Raw genomic sequence first — 13,182 nt, 5'->3', positions numbered from 1 at the left:
ACAAACACATATAAACTATAATCTAGACACCACGTCAACACTAAAAGCTTACTACTAATAACCAAGCAACAAGATGGACCAGAGAACTTGGGACGAGCGATGACCATGTGCAAAGGTATGCCACAACTATTCGTCTATCAACAAGGTAGCATGTAAGTCCACTTCACAGAACATGGCGTCAAATGCACCTGCAGCGCAAAATGTACTACAGGTAATAAGGATCTGCATCCACTGGCAAAGCGTGAAACAAGACCCTCAAAACTCTAGCTCACCTTGTGCGTGCGTCATCTCCCTTGCATGGACACAGCTAAGCTTCATAATACTGCACTTCAATCTGCGAACAATTAAAAATAGCTGTACAAAGCTACACCCCCCATATCACATTAGCAAAGCGATTGCAAAATTCTAGATCCAAACAAGATGATTATTGATGCATATAAACCAGCATACAGATCTGATAGCTCCATCGGTACACTTCCAAGGAATAAAGACAAACAAACATGAACTGATATTTTGTTATCTCTGACAACAAAACAGATTCGCAAAAATACTTATTACAGCACCATGAATGGACTGCAGAAATAGGATCACATCGCCCCTGGCTCCTAATATACCATGCCATGCAATATACCGGCAATGCTTGGGTACTATGTACAAGAGCACCAAGGAGAGCTTTTCCTGACTTGCTTTTTTCTTCAAATCTGAACAGAGAGGCTTATTGCATGAATTGCACTCCTTTATATGGTAGCAGCCTCTGTATTATGAGATGAGGCTGCTCTGGATGCGCATCAGACTGGGGCAAATCAAACGGAGTCTGCCAAAATCCAGAGCATTGATCTGTGTGCAAAAAGCTTTGCTTAGAAGACCAACACAAAACACAGCACACAGGATTGGACTTCTGCACAAGATATGTTAACTTACCTTTGGACAAGAATGCACATTAAGGATCTCCAACGCACGACAAAGGGATATTGCAGATTCTAATTCCTCCTCTTGCAACATGGTGCATGCCTATGAAAAAGTGAGATTGCATCAATCAGGTAGATGAAACAGTAGAAGATAAAATAGCACACTACATATACTCAGCAAAATTTGAAACTACATGCCCAACATTTTGTGAAATTTCTCGATTAAAAAAGCCAAGAGAGACAAACCAAGGGCTAAACCTAACTCATTTCTTGCAATTAAATTAACACTATAAACGTGAGAATAAACACAAACGGCATTGAATCATTCATCTTGTGCAAGAACTAGTCATTGCTGGTCAAAAACATCAAAACAGAATGTTGCTTGAAAAAAAAGTACCAGAAGTTGGAGGTTGGTCAATCTTGGGCAATCAAGCTTCAGCACCTCCAGTGAGCTACAGTTGCTGAAAGAAAGAAATAACTGTCGTAAGAGAAATTCATTGGTTACCAGGGAGTTCTGGCATCCCATTAGCAACAAAAAAAAGTCTTGAAAATGTTGCAATGTTTTTAAAAACAAATTAAAAAAGAGACATGTGCATAGTACACATTAACCTAAAAAAATTCGATTTCAGATTCATCTTTGATACAATATTCAAAAAACACAAGTGGTACTATTGGCACATGATAAACAAGATGGATTGAGTGATTGTCTATTTTGATCCTTGACATCTCGAAAAAATGTGACATTGCATTTTGCTGGTTTGTTTGACTTCATTCATGTGGACTACATACATGATTTTAAACATGCTATATCTGCTAGTAGGAATGCCCGAAACTTTAGATATGAAATTCACCCAATCGTCATAAATACAAAACCAATACTACATAACACTGGAAAATGCACAAATGCACATTGATGTTACCTCAAGTTTAACATGAAAAGGTTGGAGCATGTTAAATCCACTTCCTTCAAGTTGGTCGAAAGATTAAGATTAATTTTGGACAGATGTAGAAAGTTTGCTATCGAAGGAATAACAACTTTCTTAATATTAGGGCACCCAGTACAACTGAGAACTTCAAGCAGGCGACCAGATCGCTCACTGATCTCTTCACTCTTGATTGGTGAAGAACTAGGTGGACAAAAGTCAACTGGCATATCCACAGAACTGCTATCATCTGACCCACACACCAATTCTTGGAAGTTTGTACATCCGTTCAAGTTCACATTAACCAAATTAGTACAACAAGCAAGAAGATCTTCTATCGCATTCTGTCCAATGGATGTGTAGGACAGATCTAGCTCAACAAGTAATGGAAGAGCACCCTCTCTGTAGAGGGCATCTAATGATGAGTCACTGAGGTACTTGCAAGCTGAAAGTTTTAATACCTGCCAAAGGAAAAACAGATACCATTACAACAGAGGACATCACTACACTCCATTTTGTATGAACCAATCCGTTATTATATCTTATCATTCAAATTCCAAAATTACTCCTTTTCAATTAATCACATGTAATAAAAAACCTCATATAAGAAACAGATGCTAATAAAGTGAACTCCCAAAGCTAATTCAATCAACAATATTAAGATCTTAGTCATTTTCTGTTTTTCCAGATCATATTACATAAAATGAAAAATTATACTAAAACATTTAATAGCATTACATACATGTACATATGAATAAACATTATGCAGTTATGCTGCATTATATATTTGCATAGAATAACAACAGCTAAAACAAGGTTCCATCTTAATGTACCGTATTCCAAAATCTGCAACATAAGCGTTCCAAACAGGAACACAGTCAAGCTTACCTTCAACTGTGGGCAACTGTTGAAAACAGGCTTCAAGTTGACCAAAAATGTATAAGACAGGTCAAGCAAGGTCAGCTTATGAAGGCAATGCAATGAAGACAATCCATCGATGCCAATAGATAGGCATGATGACAGGATAAGATATTCAATCAGAGGACATGCCTCTGCCATTCGAGTCAGTGAATCATCCACAAGCTGGCTGAACATGCAAAAACAGAATGAACACAGCAACTGTAGGTAGCAATTGATGACATAAAGCAAAAAATACTGGAAGTGTGGCACAACCTGCAGAAAGAGGCATCTAACGATGTCAAGCGAGGGCAATTGATGGAAGCCTCGGAAAGCACACCACAACCCTTCAGCTCCAATATAGACATATTTGGGGCCTCAATGCGCAGAACACTTAATTTTGGACAAATTCCCAGATTTAGGGATTCAAGGCCCACCTACAAAAGAAGCCATTAAATCATGGTCGGAATGTACATATATGCTGAATAGTGTAAGAAACTGAAGGGGCATAATTGCGTCTTTGCTTCAGTTTTGTGCCTCAGAATTTGCTTCCCATCTATATTAGAATATCCTTTCAATTTTAGAACTGAAAACCTAACTAGCTTTTTTTACCAGAGCCACTCTCCCCTTATCTTCATCAATTAAACAGCTGTCAAAACTCACAAGTTCATCGTGACAGAATAGTGTTCTAAAACCAGATCATGTAGCCCACAAAATCACCAAATTACTCTCCTATGCCCAATTCACTAGGTCATGAGTATTGCAAAAATGAGGAAGAAGGTTTAGCAGGTTTGTTGGCTATAACTTATATTTTCATCATTCTAACAATAATTGTCAATAATAGCTTAGTTTTCAGGCCTGTATGCATCATGCTTCAATTATTGTCAATGGCAGGTGGGTCCATGGCGTCAGCAACAAGTTGTAATGAGAAAGTTGTAGTTCCATGCAGCATAGTGACAAAATAGTTGTAGTTTTCTGAAAATATACATCAAGACATGTAGTTTTTTGCAACATACGTCAATAGGTGCAGGTTTTTGAAATGTACATATATATGAAACAAGTACAATAAGAGTAAATATAAGTTCTCTTCCAAGGCTTGCCTAAAATAGGCCACACACCAATCATATTTCTTTTGAGGTACTCAGTAGAGACAATCTCTAGTTCTCTACCTAATATCAGCAAACAAGTTCACTGACACTCCAACAGTCTACACATTCACACACTGCACCTCGGGACCAGAAGTTATCAATAGACTTACTGAACAGAATGCTGCACTTTGAAGGTGATCACAGCCATCAAGATTCACATGTTGCAAATTTGGGCACGAGAGTCTTAAGAATGTCATCGAGCGGCAACCAGCAAGAGAGAGGCAGGCCAAAGAACTGCTATTCAGTTCTACAAAGCTCAAACTCTGTAAAAAGGGAAAATGGCGTCAGAATTTCAGTATAACGAAATAGATTGTCACTAATACCTTGAAAATACAAGAACAATAGGAACAAACAGAATGCAAGAACTATGAAAAAATGATAACAATGCACAAGTTGGAATAACACTCATGCATTTAAAATACATTAGTTACGGCACAAAGGGGAATGACCGTAACACTGCCATTTAAAATACATTAGTTACGGCACAAAGGGGAATGACCGTAACACTGCCATACCTCACAGTTGTCAAGGATCAATGATCTTAGCATAGGGCAACCACCTCCATCACTAAATACTTCGCAAATCGCATTTGTTAATGACTCACAGTCACTAAGATCCACATCAATCAAGTTGTGGCATTGCAATGACAAACTGGATAAGCTCTCTTGTTTTTGAAGCACCAATTTCTGAAGAAAACACCAACTTAGCACTCCTTCATGTTCAGGAGTATCCAAATAACTCAACAAATGCCATAACAAAATTTTACACAAAAATAGATATCACCTGAAGCGTAGTCGATGTTATGCTAACTCGATGGAGCGCTGAACATCTAGAAACTTTGACGTAAGAAAGCAGAGGGCTTCGCAAATTCAAATCAGCAAACCTAAATTGGAAAAAATTTAAAAAAACATAAGAAAAATTAACAAAGAAACAAATATAATGCAAAACCAGTCTCTACTCACTTGCGTAAGTGCACGAGACTTATATTCTTAAGATGTGGTAAGTCCAAAGACACTGATGTCAACAGGCTGCAATTATCAAGCTGTAGTGCCTGCCACAGATGGCAAAGAAGCCCAATTAGTTCTTGTAGCAGGAAGTTTACAAAATTGTACCAAAGAAACTGAATCACTACCTCAAGCAGACGGCTGTAAGCTATTGCAGCCATGGAAGCAGATGTGATTCCTTCACAACTTAGCAGTTTCAAGTCTATTAACATTGGAAGCCTCACAGACTACATATCAGACACCAAAACCAAAAGTACATGTCAGGTATTTTTCTGCTGATAGTTATATGCAGAATTTGTCAGACAAATGATAAACAGAGCCTAGAGTAAGGCAAACCTCAAATGAAATGTTGGGGCAGTTTGATGCATCAAGCACAGAAAGACTTGGACATGAGCTAGCTATGTCACGCAGTGTCTCATCAGTAACACAAGAACAAGATGACATATCTAGTTTCGCCAACAACGGGCAAGCTGTAGCAGCTTGGCGAATAGCATTATCAGAAAGCTTATGGCAGGATTGGAAGTCCAACTCAAGCAACTGAGGAGAGTTGAGTGATACATGAGCCATGCCTGTTCGCCTCAAAGACAGTATTTGAAGTTGGGAACATCTGGAGGGTAGTGTAACATGTTTATTAGCTAGATGACACATGAAACCATATACACTAAAAAAGGCGTACCCAGTGCAGAGAGCTTCCGCTCTGTGCGGGGTCTGGGGAAGGGTGTCAGTGGCAAGCCTTACCCTCGCCTGTGCAATGCGAGGAGACCACGACTCGAACCCGGGACCTTCCGGTCACAGGCGGTAAGACTCTATCGCTTGCACCAGGCCCGCCCTTCATGAAACCATATACACTACCGAGAAAAAAAATAATCACCTAACAGATATTCTGAGTGCACGGCACTTCAAAATATGAAGCTCACGCAATCCATCATGATTAACAGTTACTTCTTGGATGCCACTCCCAAGAGAAGCATCGGTTACTGTTAAAGCAATCAATAATGGGCACTCAGCCAAAGCTAGAAAAAATGCTTCTCCCAGTTGTCCCTTGCCCATTGTTAACGTCTTCAGATGCCTACAAGATACTCTATCCAATAAATACAATAGTAAGACAGAAGAATGTGCTAACATGGGAGGAAATTGGAGGGGAGGACCTTAAAAACATAATTGCTTCCAGAACTAGTGTTTCTGCATTTATGACACCATGCAAATTGAGTTCTGTTACACTCGGGTAACGACGGCAAATATTAACAACTGCAAAAACAACACATTAAAACATGAATAGCATCAGGTAAATCCTGTGGGATCTCAAAAGGTGCCAAATAATGATAAGCATGGGTACATTCTGCAAGCCATAGCCTTCCAAAACAATAGATACTTAATTTCAAGGAAGAATTCAGTACGGTAATTCATATTTATTGATTAAAAACTACAAATCATAGTAATAATCTTCAAACCAACAGGCTTTAACCTAATCGTATTTCCCTCCTATGAATTTCTAAAAAATTAACAGACAAGTTTGAATTATGAAGTCGATGTGTCTGTCATTTGCAAAAGTGAGGTGGTAGGAAATAAATAGCAAGCACACTATTCTGACTTCCAACTATTGGCAGTAGTGATGTGGTAGATACCAAGAAACTGACTTACAGTTCTGCAGTGATATCCTAGTGTTCTCAAATTTCAAACACTTCCAGAAATCATCATGCACACTAGCAGATCGCCACTGTTTGCAGGTAACACCTGCTCTGCATAAATCCTTCTGGCCCAAGAAAGAGAATATCTGCCATGGAAAACCTAAGAAATTAGTCCATTCCAAAACAGGCAGAAGCAATATTTCTGTAGATAAACTATAAGAAAATGGAACTCAGGGCACACCAGGTGCAGGAGATCGTCGGAGAGATCCATTCTTATTCCAACATCTTCAGAATTTCTTCCACCTGAGTTTTCTGCATTATCAACTTGCTCATTATTGGCATCCCTTGGGCTCTCACTACCATCATTTGGGAAAAGTGACAAGCCAAATTCCAATTCATGTTCTGGGAAACGAGACAGCTTTAAATGAACACATTCATCAGAAATGGGCAAAAATGACGATTCAAAGCCAAAGGGAGTAGCATTGGCACCAGAATGCAGTGGGCTTTCTCTGCAAAATAAAAGAACCTCTTAAACACAACTCAAAATGATGCATAGACAGGTCATCGATATGGTAATCTCTAATCACAATGAAGTTTGGATTAACAAGAGAGGAGAAAATTCTCCAAATCTCATTAGTGTTTCCAAGCAGAAACAATACAAATGACTTTCTTCTACTCCCTACTGGATGACTTGTATCATCAAAAACAGATTGCATACAATGTATACATGACAACAAACACTATTCATAGCAAAGACAATTAAAAGCTGTGTCACTTTATTGCTAACCACCATAATACTACTCCCTCCATTCCCAAATGTAGGTTGTATTAGTTCTTTTGCAAGTCAAACTTTTCAAAATGCACCAACTTGTAAAGGGCGTACCCAGTGCAGAGAGCTCCCGCTCTGTGCGGGGTCTGGGGAAGGGTGTCAATGGCAAGCCTTACCCTCGCCTGTGCAATGCGAGGAGACCGCGACTCGAACCCGGGACCTTCCGGTCACAGGCGGTAAGACTACCAACTTGTACAACATCAAATTGGTTCATTAAAATCACCATGAAGTCTTGATAGTGCATTCATTTGGTGGTATTATAGAGGTTTGACTTAGGACAGAACTAAAAGGATCCACATTTTTTTAATGGGGGGAGTAGCTCACAACAACACAACAGTTGGAAACAAACCAAAACAAGCAAGAAGATCAATATCCAAAGATATCATATCATGCACAAAAACATGCAAATAGTGTACAAGACTATTTAGAATAATTTCAATACCACCGAAAAAATGTTCATTGTGCAACATAGGAATGATACAAAAAAGTTAGCACCAAAGTAGTAAACAATATTTAAAAAGCAAAGTGCTATACTTGGATGAAGGACAGACTGAGGTCGAAACACCAACCAAAATCTTATTCAGCATGGCATGATTCATCTACATCTCTAGTAAGACAAGAATCTCTGACATTTTTAGGAGTGTCTATGGTAGATGACAAGATGTATCTTCATTATATATACTCCCTCCATTCCAAATTGCAAGTCGTTTTGGCTTTTCTAGATACATAGTATCTACACATAACATGTATCTAGGTGCTAACAAAGCTATGTATCTGGAAAAGTCAAACCAATTTACAATTTGGAATGAACAGAGTAACTTAGTTTTTTTATTACGAATACAGTTGAAGGGAAAAAATTTGTGAGTAAGAAGTCATTATGAAAAGAATCTAAAATCAGCATATTGCTTTTTTGCCTAAGGACTACAAACTTATTACTGTATCCCAAGTATGTGATAGAATATAGTCCTTTCAAATGTGAGTCATATTTACTTGATGGAGCATAAATGCCAAGCGGCAATTAGGAAAGAAGATTAACAAGCACGAGGGGGTAACTAGATTAAATATCCTGCAATAAATTCAACGCAGCCTAGGTATTCAGATCTTCAAAACAATTCAAGTGGCATGTCAAGGCCCAGTAAAGCTTTATACTGGAGTACTTGTTACAGCAGGAAATATGTGCTAATTGCTAACGCCCGAGCAAGCACTTTCTCCATTGATCCATTTGTGGGTCCTTTATCATTTCAAACCAGGGACCATGGTTTTTAAGTCGTCTCTAAGGCGACGCCTAGGCGTCCAGGCGCTATTTTAAGCTGGGCGTCGGCCTCACCACGAGCAGCATCTGTATGGCATCCGCCTTGTAGAAAAAGGCGTCGCCTAGGCGCGATTAGGCGACGTTGGAGCTCCGAGCGGCCTGAGGCGGACGACGCACGAGCGAATCGGACGATGCCTGGCCGCGAGAGTTGCGCGCGCGGGAAATCGCAGCCACAGGAGTTGCGCACGCGCGGGAATCGCAACCGCGGAAGTTGCGCGCGCGGGGGAAATCGCGGCGCGGGCCTACAGCTCCCGCAAGTCCCTATCTCATCTCTCCACATGCTTCTTTCCTCGATTCGAGCCTCCCTTCCTCTTCTCCACTGATTTGCGACCTTGATTTGTGCCTCCTGCCCCTCCTCTGGTTCTCCCTCATCTCTGCTGATTGATTCATGGCGCCTTCCCCTTCTCTTCGTAAGGTCACAGGATAGGTACGTAAGCATCACTTCCTCTCCCTTCGGCTTCCCTCCTCTTGGATGTGCACTGCCCCTGCTCTTGATTTGGATGTGCACTGCCTCTGCTCGACTTGGATGTGCTCTGCAGTTCACATCTCCTCTGCAGCTCTGCTTCCCTCCTCTTCCTCTGTTTCTTTCCATGTCTTTCCTCTGCTTGTGGCTTTGTTATACAGATGCTGACTGGAAGTGCTCAAGTTCTTTGTTTTTACAGCTGATAGCACAATGGCAAGTCCATCTTCCATCATCAACAATTATGATCCCAGGACTGATTTAGCTCGGAAGGGAAATTCTGCGGATCCAGGATGGAAGTATGGCTACTGGCCAAACCTTCAAAACAAAGATGTAGTGGCCTGCACTCTATGTGGTGTCTCACTTTTTGGAGGGATAAGAAGGCTGAAGAAGCATCTAGCGGGTGGCTTTGGAGATACAATGATGTGCAAGAAAACTACCATTGCAATTAGAGTAGATGGAAAACTGCTTAAATGATCATCCCTAGATGATGCTCACGTTAGATTTCAGATCTGCAGTTATGCTATTTATATTTGTTTTGCCCTAGCAGCACTAGTCATTAAGTTATATTATGTCATTAGAGACTAATTTGTTGCTATTGAGTGATGAGAACTATTTTGCTACTTTATGTTGTGCACTAGCACTCTGGTAGCACTATTTATTATGGTATTATATGCTAAGACTTGACAATATTAAGGTATGATTTGCATCTGAATTTTAGTAGCATTATATATTAAGATGATCATATGGCGTCGCCTCGCCGCGCGCCTTAAACGCCTAGTCGACTCAAATGGGCAGGTCGCCACGGCTCGACTTATCGCCTTAAAAACAATGCCAGGGAGGCAGGGATTACAATAACAACACTTCAGGGAACTGCATTACATCTTTGATACCATTGTTAGAGTGGGCTCAGCATTTCAACATACACGAACATCCAAAAATGAACTGCATAAATTCTCAATTCTCATGCTTGAGTTCAAGACATATCTTGGGTATCCTCCACGTACATGCAAAAGAACAAGACCTCAAGTTGCAATGCCACATCAATCAACTACATAATGCATGAAGTGCAGCTTCGTTTAAATTTCACTAGGCAGGTTTTCCTGAAACTATTATCAATAGGAACTAGAGAAACAAAACATATAAACGAACTAAAACTCCACAGCATGCAAAATACTAAAAATGAGAAGCAACATTCGCATAACTTACTCGCCAAAGCGTCGTACTCTGAGCCGTTTATTCTGCAGGTCTCTGTCCTCATCCTCTTCGTCCAGGTTGTCCCACCCAACCTCCACACTGCCACCCGCATGGGGGCCGTCTAGGATACCACCCAACATGTCACGGAAGCCGAGAGAAGAGATGGATTGTCCGCCCAAGGCCCTTTCCGCACCCTGCGAGCTCCCAGCGGCATCGGGGTTCCACTCCGGTAGAACCGCCGTCCAGTTAAGTGAGCGGGGAGCGGGCTCCTGCCGCGGCGGGAGGTGCCAGCCTCGCCGCCCCAGCGACAGCGCCAGTTCCAGCTCCTGTCGCGCCTCCTCATTCCCCTCTTCCTCGTCGCCAGCGCCACCGCCAGCGCCCTGCACGCCCTTCATCCGGCCCCCATCCGCCATGCCCTCAGGCCAAAAGACCAAAACCAAACCCTAGAACCATCCCCGGCGCCATTTCCGGCCGCCCAGACCCGAACGCGCCTTCCCCCACGCGTAACCCGACGGGACTCACCGATTTGACAACACGGCACGGTGAATTCCACCGGATTCGGCCGAATCGGCCTGGCCCAGCCCCGCACGGCCACCGGTAGTGCTGGCGCGCACGACACAGGAGCGAGTCCTCGGCGAGGTGGGCGGGGGCTGCGTCTCGTCGCGTCCGTACACGTATGCTCGAGTGGGGCCGCACCAGCCGGGCGGATCTGCGCGGCGCGGAGACGGCGGTGGTGGCCGTAGGCTCGCGAGCGCTCAGGGAGAGGGGGGCAAGGAGAGGGTGCGGGGGATTGAGAGGGACGGGCTCGGGACCGAGGGGGTGGACGGGGGCGCGGCCGTATTGTATGGTTCGGTGCTATTGCCTGACGGGTAGGGCCGGGGTGTTGGGGCCAGATGGCAGTGAGGGGTAGTTTTCTGCTGGGCCGTCTTCTTGCGTGGGCTTTGCGCTTGCTCAGTGCACCTCGCCCGAATTTTTTGTTTTTCAGTTTTTTTAAAGATTTTCATAAATACGCACATGACAGTCTTTAAAAAAATAGACCTGACCTTGACAATTGAAGTTTACACGTCTCGACGCCGAGGTCCAGGGTCATTTTCTCTATGTCGTTGACGTGACTGCTTGTATGGCGCGAACGTGTCATGAGCTCGGCGCTGTGGATCTTGACGCCGAGCTATGAAAATTGATAAATTTTAATTTTTACCATGACTTGGATATTGAGAAATATGGCTAACTCTTGCTTTTTTACAGTGACTTATTGTTTGATCACTTAAAACAGTCTAGAAATACTTAAGATAAAAATGATCTAGGGTTTATGTTCATAACTAGTCTAAAAATGTTCCTAAGTGTTGGATCAATAGTTAACTTCTTTTTTCATGATGCTATTTTGACCAGGTAAAACTATAATTTCTTTTCTAGATACAAAGTTTGACCTTTAATAGAACTTGTAGTTTGAGTTGAGTACAACAAACTTTGCTTTTAGACCTAAACCTAAATCAGTCTTTAACATGGCCGAATTGTGACGTTGTTTTGGCCCCTCTAAATCTTTCTAATTCCCTTATCGCCGGTAGTGAATTGACATGTTTGCAATATTTTATCTTCAAATTTTATAGCAACTCAATTTGATACCGTACTATGAGTTTGAATACTCTCTGAGGAGATGACAACAAAATAAGTCTCGTCAAGTTTGGACTTAGCAAAGAATCAGATTTAGTCACGGTCATAAATTTTAGATTTAGCCATATTTCCACGTGCTTATAGGTAGGGATGAAAACGGTACGGATATTTTCCGACCGTATTCGAAACCGAATCCGTTTAGAGGGGTTGAGATCTGTCCGTATCCGAGTCCGGATATCCAACATCCGATACCGTATCCGTATCCGAAATACTCAAATCGCATATTTATGAGTCGATATCCAATCGTATCCTATCGACATAGTTGACAATATCCGTATTTGAATCCGAATCCGGACAGAAATATGAAAACAAATGTAATATCGGTGATATCCGTCCGTATCCGATCCGTTTTTATCCCTACTTATAGGTCATGACATGCTTACAGATGAGGTGTGTTGTATCCGTGCTTGCATGCCTACACATGCACGTACGGTTCGTTGCATGCACCGATGCATCTCCGGTTAGCAATGCAATAGATGCATAAAGCCGAGCCCTGCATCGCCCCGCCGTACTGTAGGAGCCGAGCTCTGTACTGTGTCGCCCGGATGTGCTGTAGTTTCATTTTGTCAGGCAAATTTTTTATCTTAAGTATTTCTAGATTGTTTTAAGTGATTAAACAGCAAGTCAATGTAAAAACTCCAGTGTTAGCCGCATTTCTCAATATCCAACCTGGACAACATCCATGAGTTTTTTTCTACCATCTCGTGTCTCAACCATCTGGAGTCCTTGTCAGTGCAACTCGATAAGAACATGGATGGTCTGTTTCCTTCTCTAGATGACACAATTGCTCGGCCGCCAAAGACCCTTAGTTATTGCTTTAAGCTGCACGGGCATATACGTATACTACCATCATACAGCTCGATCAAGGAGTTTGTCAATGTCCAAAACTTGGACCTTGAGGTAACCTTATAGGAACAGCACGACATGCAGGTCATCCTAGATCATTTAGTACATCATACCAATGGGCCCATGAAACGTCTTTGTATCAAGCCAGTTCAAGATGATGCGCTCTGTATAGGCATTAATGATGAGCAGAAGTTCGCTGGGTTACGACTTGAGGTCCTTGAAATTGTTTACACCACAAACTTATAGGCAAACTATTAGAAATATACAAATTTGGAAGGTAAAACGTCGCAAACATGTTAATTCACCACCGGCAATAAGGGAAATTAGAAAGATTTAGAGGGGCCAAAACAGCGTCACAA

At 41.9% G+C, this 13,182-nt stretch overlaps 1 protein-coding gene across 3 annotated transcripts; it reads right to left on the bottom strand.

Moving 5' to 3' along the window:
- Positions 1-482: 482 nt before the first annotated feature.
- Positions 483-11,112, bottom strand: LOC136537771 (F-box/LRR-repeat protein 15-like). 3 transcript variants are annotated; one of them, XM_066529748.1, is made up of 18 exons: positions 10,319-11,112; positions 6,998-7,017; positions 6,750-6,910; positions 6,522-6,654; positions 6,029-6,128; positions 5,752-5,949; positions 5,217-5,487; positions 5,009-5,107; positions 4,839-4,927; positions 4,660-4,759; positions 4,392-4,562; positions 3,987-4,139; positions 3,005-3,165; positions 2,720-2,918; positions 1,829-2,292; positions 1,306-1,369; positions 922-1,011; positions 483-837 (listed from the first exon to the last, which is right to left on the bottom strand). In XM_066529748.1, the coding sequence occupies exons 1-18, from the start codon at positions 10,717-10,719 to the stop codon at positions 760-762; spliced, it is 2,952 nt and encodes a 983-aa protein (XP_066385845.1). In that variant the 5' UTR covers positions 10,720-11,112; the 3' UTR covers positions 483-759. The 3 variants fall into 3 exon arrangements, with proteins under 3 accessions (XP_066385845.1, XP_066385837.1, XP_066385851.1); XM_066529740.1 differs by having other exon boundaries at positions 6,750-7,017; XM_066529754.1 differs by lacking the exon at positions 5,752-5,949 and having other exon boundaries at positions 6,750-7,017.
- Between the last annotated feature and the right edge of the window lie 2,070 nt (positions 11,113-13,182).

This window comes from Miscanthus floridulus, chromosome 1 (assembly GCF_019320115.1).
Source record: "Miscanthus floridulus cultivar M001 chromosome 1, ASM1932011v1, whole genome shotgun sequence".
NCBI classification, from domain to species: Eukaryota; Viridiplantae; Streptophyta; class Magnoliopsida; order Poales; family Poaceae; genus Miscanthus; species Miscanthus floridulus.
Note: the sequence above shows the minus strand (reverse complement) of the source record. Positions and strands in the feature narration are given on the sequence as shown.

Coding starts and splice junctions, on each gene's coding strand:
- LOC136537771 (XM_066529740.1), bottom strand. CDS start 10,719: ATGGCGGATGGGGGCCGGATGAAGGGCGTGCAGGGCGCTGGCGGTGGC. Junction 6,655..6,749: donor CCGACGATCTCCTGCACCTG/GTGTGCCCTGAG, acceptor TTTCCATGGCAG/ATATTCTCTTTCTTGGGCCA. Junction 1,012..1,305: donor TGACCAACCTCCAACTTCTG/GTACTTTTTTTT, acceptor ACTTTTTCATAG/GCATGCACCATGTTGCAAGA.